The sequence below is a fragment of the Tasmannia lanceolata genome, unplaced genomic scaffold (assembly GCF_043159265.1).
Source record: "Tasmannia lanceolata isolate RefF3 unplaced genomic scaffold, GAP_Taslan_0.1 ptg000013l, whole genome shotgun sequence".
NCBI classification, from domain to species: Eukaryota; Viridiplantae; Streptophyta; class Magnoliopsida; order Canellales; family Winteraceae; genus Tasmannia; species Tasmannia lanceolata.
In genome coordinates, this window is record NW_027518690.1 from 4780927 (window position 1) to 4794149 (window position 13223).

The 13223-nt window shown below is 38.2% G+C and overlaps 1 protein-coding gene across 3 annotated transcripts; it reads left to right on the top strand.

Moving 5' to 3' along the window:
- Positions 1–539: 539 nt before the first annotated feature.
- LOC143889576 (uncharacterized) lies at positions 540–12760 on the top strand. Of its 3 annotated transcripts, XM_077393841.1 has the most exons (7): positions 540–881; positions 7880–7974; positions 8160–8336; positions 9291–9389; positions 9798–10040; positions 10760–11231; positions 12557–12760. In XM_077393841.1, the coding sequence occupies exons 2-6, from the start codon at positions 7906–7908 to the stop codon at positions 11222–11224; spliced, it is 1053 nt and encodes a 350-aa protein (XP_077249956.1). In that variant the 5' UTR covers positions 540–881; positions 7880–7905; the 3' UTR covers positions 11225–11231; positions 12557–12760. The 3 variants fall into 3 exon arrangements, with proteins under 3 accessions (XP_077249956.1, XP_077249955.1, XP_077249954.1); XM_077393840.1 differs by lacking the exon at positions 12557–12760 and having other exon boundaries at positions 541–886; positions 10760–11433; XM_077393839.1 differs by lacking the exon at positions 12557–12760 and having other exon boundaries at positions 541–881; positions 10760–11433.
- Positions 12761–13223: the final 463 nt, after the last annotated feature.

Here is a 13223-nt window from a genome sequence, read left to right on the forward strand (position 1 = left end):
AATACCAGCTATGCTCAGTGATATGTTTTGATAAGGTAGGTCCCACCAACTTAACTCAAACCTATGCATCAGGTGGGGTCCATCATTTTGCCTCATGTTTTGATGGAGTAGGTCCCATAACCTCTACTCCAGCCCATGAATAGTGCAGGCCCCACAATTTTACACCTCATGTTTTGGGTTTTGATGGGGGTGGTCTCATTTTCTTACATCCATGTATGGGTATTCCCACACCCATGTTTTAAAACTTATCATTGGATAACATAGGTATTTTGGTCTTTTCATAGGCTAATTTTTGTATTTTCACATGTAAGGGCATTTTGGTCTTTCATGAGAAAAAAAAAATTACCATGGGTATTTTGGTCACAAATTGATGGAATGACCTGATTTGCAAAATCCACTCAAACCTGATGATTCCATTCGCAAACTCTACCCTTTTTGCAAATAAAACAAAGTAGAAGGGCAAAAGCCCCCTTTTTTTTTTTTTTTTTGTGCTCGGTGGGGCAAAAGCCCCTTGATAGAATAGAAAAATAAAAGTGAAAAGAAAACCACAATTAAAATACGGTTGCTGACAGACTCCAGGATATTCTGATAGCCTCATTTTCTTTCCCTGGGAATTTCCTTCTGTTTGGTAATGGGTTTGAAAACCCAATAACAAAGGAAAGAGACCCAATTGATTGAAGGGTTTTAATCTTACAAATATGTATTGAAACCCTCCTCTCCCCCTTTTGGTCATTTTCTATTTTTCTCAACAGGTTTCATCAATACCCATGTGCTTAGATCTGTTTTCTTGGATAGATTTGACCGGATTTTGATCATCTCTGTCAGTTGAGATTATTCAGGAGTGAGAGAAGGGTGGACTAGAAGGTCTATTTCTTGACAAGGTAAGGTGTGTATGTTAGCACTCTTTAGTTTACTGTTGGTTATTCTGCGCCATGGATTTCGGTTGTCTGTTTTTTTTCTGTTTATTCCCTTTGTGGGTTTCTTGATTTTTGGATTTTTATTTTGTATTTTTTTTCTCTATATATTTACATGATAATATTGAATAACTTGATCATGCCAATGGATGGGGACTGATAAAATGATTGTTGGGAAATATGTGTTGGGTCTGTAGTGGGTTTTTTAGATCACAATAAAATGCCTTGAGAAATTTTAGTTTCTCATGTTAAAATCTTGGATGGTTAAACTCCTTCCTTCCTTCGCCCGCCCCCCACCTCCCCCCCCGCGTAAATGGATTCTAGATTTTAAGTTTCTCTAAATTATTCTTGGTAACTATTGGTGAGAAATCCAACAGGAAAAATCCGATCCGATTGTACCCAAAGTAATAGAAAGATAATCTAACTATGCCAAGAAACACACACAAGCACAAGATATACGTGGTTCGGTGACGATGCCTATGTCCACAGGGTGAGATCTGATCTTCCATATGAGAAAGAAATAATATAAGGATTACAACAAGGTTTGCCCAAAACCCATAAACCGTGATCCTTTCCCTTCTCTTTCAACCAGACCGTACACTACCAACAGAAAAAAAAATTGATTTCTTATCACATGAGAAAACCCCATTAAGGGTCTATTTGGTTGCAAGTATTTACCTTGTCGATTAGTGGTGTAAGTAGTCAACATGGAGGAGAGAAGCATTGGATTTACCTGGAATTTACCTCGTAGAATAGTGACAAGTAGTGTTTGGTTGTCAATCTCATAGAAAAGAGGTATGGGCGCTGTTTCCGATATAGAAAGAAGAGAGAAAGGGAGCGAGAGAAAGAGAGAAAAATCGTCATTCCCAAGAAATCCATGTAAAATTCCACCCTTTTTGTGGAATGTTGCATAAATTTCATGGGAGGGGACACGGATGAGACATGTAATGATTACCCAAGAGACATCCCTGGTAGTCTCCCGGGATGTCAATGCTATATTGGCAACCAAACAAGGGGTGTTTCTGTCACGGCACCCAAATGCCAAGCAAAACCCGTATATTATCCAAGTTTTTGTGCAACCAAACACACCCTAATGCTATCTTTGGTTGCTTGGGGTGGCACAGAGAGTAGTGGAATAGGAAGTCAAAGGGAGGAGACAAGCATTTTGATTTGCCTAAATTACCTCGGAAAATTGTGTAGTAGTGTTTGGTTGCATGGCATATACTCGGAGAGTAGGAGAAAAAGTAGGGGGTGTCATTACCAATATAGGGAGAGAGAAGAGAGAGGCAAGAGCGAGAAAGAGTGAGCATCATTCCCTAGAAAATTCAACCATAATTCTTTGCTTTTGGAAGAAGGGGACAAGAAAGAGACAAGAAATTATTACATGGGAGACATCCAAGGGAATCAAAGGGAGTTCAATGCTATTTTGGCAACCAAACGTGGAATGACATGCCAAATCCAAACCAAATTCCGACAGCTGCCGAGCTTTTGTGCAACCAAACGAAGCATAAGAGTCTCTCTCTCTCTCTCTCTCTCTCTCTCTCTCCCCCAGACTTGGTCGTGTGGTTTTTCTCATTCACCTTCCTAAGATATTCAATTCCTTATCTAAAAAGGTTAGGTTTCACTCTTTCCTAGTCAAACTAAGAAATACCTAGGACACCTAACCTAGACCTAGCCATAGACTAACTAGGAAACCTCACTCTCCCCTCTTTCTCTAGGTAGCCTAGAATCAAAAGGGATGTCTCCTCTTCCTACTTAGGAAACAAGACGCCTAAACCTAACAACAATTAGTGTTCTTTAAATTGCGGATAGTTTTGTGAGGTTGGTAAAAGGTTTAATGCTTTTTAAGGGGGTGATTAATCAAAGACTGTGTTGCGACAAACAAGGGAGGGAAGGGTGGTATGGAATTTGATATTTGGAAGAAATCTCAAGTATGAAGAGTTTGAATGTGTTCGGTCTTTGCTTAGAGAATATGGTCCCTATACATGCACCCATTTATAATTGAAAGGAAAGTTTTGGTTTGGGATCTGATGGTATTTTTTGCAGTTGAGTCTTTTTCCTCGCTTATTATTAATGAACCAGGTTTAACTTCTAAGTTCTAGCTTATTCTTTCTGGAGGATTTGTTATGTGGTCCCTATACATGCTGACGGGGGAGCATCCAAATGCCATGGAGAATCAATGAGTTAAGAAGATGGGGCCCATCGTTGATTTTAAAAGAGTGTTATTTAGTTTGTAGAGTGTTATTTAACCTTTTTTAAGTCATAGAGCGTAGTAGAGTATTTTTCTATCAGAATCACTTAAATTCTTTTAGTTATGAGTGTTTTAAATAGGGCCCACACTCATATTACGAAAATTTAAGTGGGGAGAGGGTCTTTAATTAGAGGGTATTTTGTCCAAAAGTATTAAGGTTTTGTTTAGGTTTTTTGAACTTTGTAGTTAAAAGTATTAAGTTTTTGTTTATGTTTTTAGAACCTTGTAGTGCTCTTCTTTTTTATCGGAATCACTTTAGATAGCATGAATAGTGCTTCCCAAAATGGAGGTCTTTTTTATCAGAATCACTTGAGATAGCATGACTAGAGCTTCCCAAAATGGAGGAGAAAATGGAAGGATGGTGGTCAGAATTGAATGCGGAGGGGCCGGCGGATGTAGGCATTGGGTTGAAAAAGAAATTCAAGGAATTGAAAGAGGACCGAAAAAAAAAATTGCCTTGGCAGAAGAGGTGGAGGAAGTGGAGAGGTTGAAAGAAGAGTATAATAGTATGTTGCTACATGAAGAGATTTCTTGGAGACAAAAGTCTAGGGTAAAATGGTTAAAGGAGGGGGGTAAAAATACTGCATATTTTCACGATATTGCTAGTGCAAGGAGAGGAAATTGGATTGAGACCTTGCAAATTAATGGGGAGAGAACCGTTAAGAAGGAGATAATAATGAAGGAAGTTGTTGACTTCTATCGGCGATTGTACTCTTCTGACATTGCATCTCGCCCATTCCCAGAAGGAGTGGAGTTTAGTCAGATTGAGGAGGAGGATGTTTGAAGCTTGGAGAAGAGGAGATTGAAAGGGTCTATTTTCATTGGGCAGGGATAGAGCCTCGGGTCCTGATGGATTCTGTTTAGCTTTTTTTTTTTGTCTGTTGGGGTTATGTTAAAGATGATCTAGAGAGTTTCTTCAAGGAGTTTTTTGAAGGATTGGAGCTTGATAGAGGAACGAGTGTCACCTTCATTGCTTCAATCCCAAAAGTTAAAGGAGCTTCCACTATGGGTGAGTTCCGACTAATAAGTTTAGTTGGTTCCTTATCTAAAAATTTTGCTAAGGTCCTAGCCGATCACCTCAAGAAAGTTCTCCCTAAGATTATCTCCAAATGACTATCCGCTTTTGTCACTGTTCGACAAATCCTTGATTGTTCATTGATTACTAAAGACGTAGTTGACTAGTGTTCAAAGATGGGAGAGAAGGGCATAGTAGATATGGAGAAAGCATATGATCGTGTAGAGTGGAAAATCTAGACTATTTGATATATAGAATGAGTTTTTGGGCAAAGTGGAGAGGGTGGATAAAGAAGTGTGTTTCTTCTGCTTGGTTCTCAGTTTTGATCAATGGATCCACAAAGGGTTTTTTTTTTTTTTTTTTTCAAATCATTAAGGGGCCTGAGAAAGGGTGATCCACTATCCCCTTTCCTCTTTGTCGTTGTTGTGGAAACCCTCAGTAGATTGTTGGAGAAAGGTAGAGAATGTGGGTTGATTGAAGGCTTCAAAATTGGGCAAGTTGAAACATAGATTTCTCATTTACATTTTGCTGATGACATTATGCTCTTTAGCTCCTGATGTATTGAAGGTAATGCAAAGCTATCATGAGGGGCTATGAGACGGTGACAGGACAAAAGACAAATTTTCATAAGTCTAAGATATTTGGCATACATTTGGATGCGGAAGTGACTCAGGGGCTAGCTTGTATCATGGGATGCAACGTGGACCAACTACCTTCTACTTTGGCCTTCCATTAGGCGTGGGTAGGCCCAAGAAAATAAGCTGGGACCCTATAGTGGAGAGGGTGGAAAGAAGGCTAGATACGCGGAAAATAAATTTAGTATCAATGGGTGGCAGACTTACCCTCATTAAGGCGGTATTGGCGAACATTCTGATTTATTAATTATCTTTATTCAAATGCCAGTACGTGTAAAATAGAGAATTGATCAAAACCAAAGAAGATTCTTGTGGGGAGGCTCAGAAGAGAAAAGAGCTTTTTCCTTAGTTGCATGGGAGGAGGAGGTTTGCAAACCCTGTAAGGCAGGAGGATTAGGGATAAGAAAGATTAAAGTAAATCAGGCATTACATTACTAGGCAAATGGTTGTGGGGTATGGGGAGGAGGAATCACAGTTTTGGGCCAAAGTAATTGACAGTAAGTATGGGTCCCAAGTGGGGCACTGGGAGTCCGAGGATTGTTATAGGTAGTTTGGGTGCACCATGCGGAGAGACATTATGAGCTATAAGCACCTTTTTCTTGCAGGCACTAGATTCAGAGTTCAGTCTGGTGATATAATAAGATTCTGGCATGACAAGTGGTGCTCCTCCGTTTCTTTGAAGGAATTGTTTCCGGATTTGTTTGTGGTGACAACTTCAACAGAGGCTTTAGTTAAAGAATTCTTCGAGAGAAGAGAGGAAGAGTTGTGTGGTTGCTAGCCAAATCGAAGATACAATGTCATCTTATCCTTATCTCAAAACATGGCTAAAAGCACCTTTACACCATCTCTAGGGTCTTCAATGTCTAAAAGATGGATGTTTGATAAAACATGGCTAACTGAAGAAGTGAGGGAGATGAAGACTCAGATACGATACCTGTCCACCGGATGTGATTCAGCTCCTAAGCAGTTTGTCGATATGGGTACTATGACAGAAGAAACATCAGTTCAGAGTCTTTAGAAGAAACTTCTTTGACAGGGAGCTACAATCAGTGTCGTCCAGGCTTTTCGAATTGTTAGAGGGTTGTTACATAAAGACGAATGGATTAGATACAAGGGTATAAGTTTGGAATACTTAGGGGGAATTCTCCATAAAATCATTCTATCACCACCTCATGTTTTGCCATGCTACCTCCAGTGTAGCAAAGGGTCTGGTCTGTCCAAGCCCCTCCAAGGGTAGGTGTATTTTTGGTTGGGACGCACTTCGCAAGCGCATTCAGACAATGGATTTTCTTAGGGAGCGAAAAATTTTGATTATTGATCATTGTGCTCTATGTATTCAAGACGGGGAATCATTGGAGATATATGCATTGAAACTCTCCTCTCCTCATTTTGGTCATTTTTCTATAGATTCCCTATTTTCCTTCAATACCCATATTCTTAGATCTGTTTTTTATCAGATATATTTGACCGGATTTTGATTGGCTCTGTCAATTGAGATTCTTCAGGAGTGAGAGGAGGGTGGACTTCAAGGTCTATTTACTTGACAAGGTAAGGTGCACATGTTAGCACTCATGGTTACTATTTGTTATTCTGCGCCATGGATGCTGGGTGTCTGTTTTTTTTGTTTATTCAGTCTTGAACCTTTGTGGGTTTCTTGATTTTTTTTTATTATTTTAATTTTGTATTGTGTGTGTGTGTGTGATCGTAGATCTTTTCATTCTTTAGAAGTGAATCCCTCTGTAGCATAGACTGTAGAAAATCATCTTGGAACTCCCCACTCCGCCGCCATGAAATTATCTCGCGAATGGTTTGCATAAGCTTTCCTATCCTTTGTATTTTCCCATACCCCTTGTAGTGCTGAAGTTATTGTGGAGCTATGGTTGTGTCCAGATATGTATTGTATGTGGGGCAATCTCTGCCCCTGTTGGTCTGCATTGTTCTGTTTTGCTTTTCATAATTTTGTCTCCTATCTCAAAAGAAAAAAAAAGGAGATAAGAAAAGAAAAGAGAACTCTGTGGAGGCGAATAGGATTAGCTAATTTGTCGTTGACTGCAAATTATGAGAAGAATATGCAGTCAAGTAGAAAGATTTTCTCTGATATGTAGGACAACCTGATCCAGCAAATTTATCCTGGAGGTTGTTACTGAGGACAAATCTATCCTTGAGGTTGTTACTAACAATGTATGCAATGGTAGGGGCCATAATGGTCCCTATTACAGAATGATTGTGGGTCCCATAGGCCTTTTCCCCTCTGGAGATTATATTGGAAAAATGTATTTGATGTTTTTTCTTGGCTGAATAATGTTTAAGAAGTCACTGGTCAATCACTCAATCACCTTCGACTAGGTTTTAGCTCTACCGACTCAATCAAAACTCACTACTCACCCGAGCCAATTAGTCAATAATTGACTCGTCTACCCTGTTTTTCCTTGGGTGAGTTCTTGACCAAGTATGAGTTTCTAAACATTGAAGTGGAGATGTGTGTCACAAATATCTCTGATATTTTGAAAATTTCAAAATATCGCGATTTTATCATAACATTTTGATAAAACAACAAAATCCCGAAATAACCCCGATATTTTGAAAATAAACCGTAATTTTTATTTTAATCATTTATCTCATTAATATCACAATATTTTTGTGATATAACTTATTTATTTTTAAATTATATATATTTTAAACATTTTTCCCGATTTAAACCCAAAAGAATAAAAAAAATTAATATATCCCAAGATTTTCCCTTGCTGAGAAATTCCTGAGAACGATATTTGTGACTTAGGTTGTAACTAGGAAACTAGGTGTTTCATTACGCTAGTCTTGGTTTGTCACTTTGAAGTTTGAATAGTTGAGGCCAGAAGTGCAGTTTGTCACTTGAATAGTCGAGGCCAGAAGTGCAGAATCATTTGTAACGATTGGAAGTTTGTGTAGAGATATTCATTAGAACATGGTATGTCTATTTATTGTTTTTTATATGGTTCATAGCAAATGCTTTCCTGTTTTTTTGATGTAAAATCTTTCATCCACAGTGTTCTGCATTTTGATACTCCCAATGTTTGGCTTTCAGGAAATATTACTTCAAAAAGAATCAGTATGAATTCAAAGCAATCTGGAGCAAATGGGTCCGAAAAACAATCACCATTTGAAGAGCAGCAGGAAAAGGTAATCATGTTTGACAATAGTTTTGTCATTAAGTATTCGTGCTATACTGACATAATAAACTTTGCCTTTTATTTTAGAGTCCGGACAAGCCATTCGTTCTTATGGAATGACCCTTGAAAAAGACGACACTGATTATTTAGCGTAATATTTTATGGGTTAACATTTTTGTTTGATTGCCTTTTCAGATTAATGAGGTTAGGAGGTTGCTAGGGCCATTGTCGGGTAAATTGTCGATTTACTGTTCTGATGTGTCAATATCACGATATCTGAGGGCACGGAACTGGAATGTCAAGAAGGCCACTAAAATGCTGAAAGAGACCTTGAAATGGAGATACGAATACAAGCCAGAAGAAATACGCTGGGTACTCTACCCCCCTATGCATGTTATACTTGATCTAAAAAATTGGGCAGTCATTTTTCTCTCTGTTATTGACGTTCAGAAGTGATTGACATATCTACCACACCACTAGTTCTTTTGGATAGTCTTTCTGATTTGGGTTATTTGAGACTGGTTTCCCTTTACTAGTATTTATAGCGACCAAGATCAGATACAGCTTCATGTTTCAAGGAGCAATGTAAATTGATTGATTTTATTTCATATCAGTCACTGTCACTTGATATTCTAATGCGCTTATGAAAAATTATAGGCATGGGAAACAATGAGACAATAAAGCCATGGGAAGTCCTTTATATTATTTTATAATGACTCACATGCTATTAATCGCAAGAAAGATGACTTCCTATGCTTTTCTAATTAGATTGCAAAGCCTTTGAAAATCTGGCATGTTTATGAGTACAACAGCTTGCTTCTTGTATTATCTTAGAATCAGGGATTATGCATCTTGGATGTGATTGTGAATTACTAGTGCCCTGTTCTTTTGGGATTATGACAACCGATTGTGACCCCCATCGGATTATTGGACTCAAAATTAATGTAATTTTGAATCCAATAATCACAATCGGCAGCCACAATCTCAAACGAATAGGGCCTAGGAAGGACTCAGATTAGAAGTGAAGTGAATTTTACGTACTATTATGTTATACTGTTTGGATTATTTTGTGGTACAAAATTTTCTGCTTGGAAAGTGTCTTAAAGTCTTTCTGAGTGACAATATTTTAGGTACAATATTAGGTGCAGTGTCCACCCTTTTATTGCAGTTCATTGAAAGAAAGTCTTTTTGGGTAACGGCATTTTAGGTACTTTATCAGGCGCAGTGTCTACCCTCTTAACAGCTGCGCTATTGTTTTTAGCATGGGAAGGTGTTTCTGTTGAGACAATGTTTATAATTTATCTTAACTAACCTTACTTGATGTAGGACGAAGTTTCCCATGAAGCCGAGACAGGCAAAATCTACAGAACAAACTATATTGACAAATATGGAAGGAGCGTACTTGTCATGAGGCCTGGTTGTCAGGTTTGCTCAAATTATATCGATAGTCATGCTATTTTTGTGCATAGTTCTAAATTTCGGCCGAAACCGAAAGCACATTGAATCGGATTTTTACATGATTTCCCCGTTCCTGAAATTTTGCTGAAATCCAAAATTTCGTTTTTCACCCTTATTTACAAAATTTCTACTGAAATGTTGAAGATTTCCACCGAAATTACCGAAATTTTCCCCGAAATGGCCGAAATTTCCACTGAAATTTCCGGCAAAAATTTATACGTTACGGTGGAAATTTTAAAAAAGCCGAATTTTTTGTTAAGTTTTAGATGGTTTCGGCTGAAAATTCTACCGAAACCGATATTTAATATCTTGCTTTTGTGGGTTTTGTGCTTTTTGCATTGATAACCATTTCTCTAATCTTATGGTAAACTGCAGAACACAAAGTCAACAAAAGGACAGATTAGGTATTTGGTATATTGCATGGAGAACGCAATTATGAATCTGGCACCGGACCGCGAACAAATGGTGTGGCTCATTGATTTCCAGGGCTTCAACATGACAAATATATCAGTGAAGGTTACCCGTGAGACAGCCCATGTTTTGCAAGACTGTTACCCGGAAAGGCTGGGTTTGGCAATCCTTTACAACCCACCAAAGTTCTTTGAATCTTTCTGGACAGTAAGTTAGACTTTTTTATATTTTCCTTTTTTTTTCTCTTCACAGAAAAACTTTGAATTTCATTGTCAGTTGCCTTCTAGAATAGGATGGTAACATGAAGAAAACTTAAAGAAAGCTAGAGTAATTGCATTTAGGACATGTTTGGATTGCAGGAATTTTCAAGAGAAGTTTGGGAACAAAAAATCTTTCTAAATTTTCCTACTTCTTTTATCATAATACCCCTCTAAATAAAAGATAATCACTTTATTCCCCTCTTAATTTAGGAACCATGAGAAGTGTTTTTCTTGCAATCGAAACAGGGCCATGAAAGGGAGAAGGAAGCTAGCCTTGAGACTGCCAAAGTTGGTAGTCCGCCCCATTTCTCACCATAAATGTTCCATGTGAGCTGTGATTGGAATCAGTCATCTGGTGGGGCCTGCGGTGAATGGCCCACTGCCGAAACATCTCACCGATTGGATGTTCCTACTTGTCCAATGAGCAAATTTTGACCATTGAATGTGAACCATTGACCTGCCATACTTTAACCATCAATTTTAACACCTCTTGTTGGATAATCTGATCAGTGAAATTGCTTCTTTTTTTTCTTTTTCTTTTTTAAATGATAACCAGTGAGATTGTTGAACATTGGCATGATCAAAACTAACATTTGACTGATTAAACTCCAATATTCATACTTGCTGGACTGTGAATATAGTTTGAGCTCAAAACATTCATTGCAGATTGTGAAACCATTTCTGGAGCCCAAGACTTACAAGAAGGTGAAGTTTGTTTACTCGGACGACATTGGCACTAAGAAGATAATGGAAGACCTCTTTGATATGGACAAACTCGAGGTTGCATTTGGTGGGCGTAATCAGGAGGGTTTCAATATTAATGATTATGCTGAAAGGATGAGAGAAGATGACAAAAGAATACCTTCATTCTGGTCGAGAGATAGTAACCCAGCGGCCATGGACCCACCTGCACCGATCCTCCCATTGTTTAACTCAAAAATCTCGGAGTCGGACTCTGATGAATCCATTAAAGAGAATGCAGAGAACTCTTCGCCTCACAAGCTTGCATCAAACAACTCGTCTGAGCATAGCTTACCGGAGGCAAATGGAAGTGGAAATGATGTGGGAGATTTACAATCAGGTGTGGGAACTATAAACCTGGAGCCTTCAGTTAATGACAAGGCGGTGTGATCCACTGGTAATGATTGACAATACTAACATCTCTTTAAGATATATCTGCTAGTAGACATTCTGTTTTAAGTTTCGAATGATTGGGAGGCAAACCCGTTTTCTTTGTTAGCGTTCTATGAACTCTGAAATCTGAACAAAACCCATATTCTCATCCATGAGGTTCTGCATTGCAGATTGAAGTATTGGATCAAAACAGGTCTTTTACAAAATCTGTGTGTTTTCCACCCTCCTCATGCATTTACTGTTTCCTGTTTGATATCATATGTATAGTGAGCATCCAGAGTAGGACTACAATGGCCTGCTTTACTATTGTTTTCAACTCCGCAACTTGCTTACTTCCTAGGGCTTGCTAAACTGCCACTGTTTCATGGTCAGTTTGGTCATTGGTGAAATGGTTGCACGTAGTTACCTTGTAGAGTAGTGGTAAATTAGAACTCAAGTAGTCAACAGGTGTAACACCAATGAAGTAGTCTCTTCATCGATTAGTGGTAAGCAAGGTTTAAAATTTCGGTTTCGGTACCGGTTTCGGACCAAGGAATTTCGAAATTTTGACCGAAATTTCAGTCGAAATCTGGTACATAACCCAAAAATGATTATTTTGGTAAAATATTAAATTACTATTAAAAAAACAGTTTTTTTGGGTCAAATTTAGGAAAAACCGAAATTTCGAAATTTTGGCCGAAATAAATGACCGTTTCGGTTTTGGTCAATTTCGGTCCGAAAATTCGGATTTCGGTCGAAATTTAAAACCATGGTGGTAAGTAGGTGTTTGATTGTCAACTGAAGTAGTTTCCTGATGTGGAGTGTCTTACCAAACTAAAGGGGCAGTAGGGTTGTCATTACCAATATAGAGAGAAGAGAGATAAATGCTATAATCCCAAGACTCCACTAGTAAAAACTACTTTTAGTCTATTAATAAAAAAACTACATTTTGGTGGTTTTTTACTAGGAGTTTGCTAGTATGCCAGTGGGCACAAACAAGGAGAGGACAAGCCATTAAGGGATAGGCCTGTAGCTTGATGGCTGAATGAAGTAAAGCTAGGAGATTATGCAACTAAATAGACCCTAAGAGTATACGGAGTTCTGGATATGTGCAACTAAATAGACCCTAAGAATATAGGGAGTTCTAGTTATTGTACAACTTTCGGACCTCTTGGTATTGTTTTCATTTAGGGCCTGTTTGATTTAAGGCTAGGTTTTATCTGGAATAAGCTCTTATAACGAACCATTGTTGTCACAGATAGCTTATCCCCAGTTAATTTTATATTTTGTTAGTTGACAATGTTTTTTAACTTGGAATTATTTTAATCCGTTGTTTGTTCAATGTTACAGCCTCTGGAAACCAGTTGCCTTTCTCTGGCCTCACAAACTCTGGTCATCTTCTCTGATGCTAGCACCACGCACGCCCTAGTGGTGCAGTTAAATGATGTTTCCAACCTCTTATTGGTCTCATGCCGATTTGACATCTCATGCATAAGACACCGTTACTTTATGGTGCAGTTAAATGATGTTTCCAACCAAATATCGCTCTCAAAGTTAATGAAATGAAATGAAATGAAATACAAATCATAATAACTTTCCAAATTTTTTTTTGTTACGACCATCTCGATCGAATTTCAAAAATTTTGGTTGAAATTTCGGAGGAAAAAATGTGAAAGGAAATCAAGTAGATTTCGTTTCGGTGGGGATGGAAATGGAAACATTCCGGTCCATGATCATAAGCCCTTTGTACAACATTGGTAGGACGTAGGAGACTCCCATGGACGGTTTGTTTTGAAATGTATCCTGATCTGACCAATAGGGGATCTTAACAGATGTGACCAGTACGGGCAGATCCGATCCGAAGTCCACTTCTACTCTATGGTTACCCCTAAAAGCTATTTGCATATGATCTTAACGGCACATATTTTCATTTCAATATAATCTTAAATGCAATGGTTGATGGCTTCTAAAATGACCCTGCTATCTCATTTGCAAATAAGGTTAACTTAATCTTATT

What these genes read in the sequence shown, in the direction of transcription:
- LOC143889576 (XM_077393841.1), top strand. Translation starts at nt 7,906, where the DNA reads ATGAATTCAAAGCAATCTGGAGCAAATGGGTCCGAAAAACAATCACCA. An exon ending in TTGAAGAGCAGCAGGAAAAG is followed by an intron (nt 7,975 to 8,159) that starts GTAATCATGTTT and finishes TTGCCTTTTCAG; the next exon opens with ATTAATGAGGTTAGGAGGTT. An exon ending in TCTTTGAATCTTTCTGGACA is followed by an intron (nt 10,041 to 10,759) that starts GTAAGTTAGACT and finishes CATTCATTGCAG; the next exon opens with ATTGTGAAACCATTTCTGGA.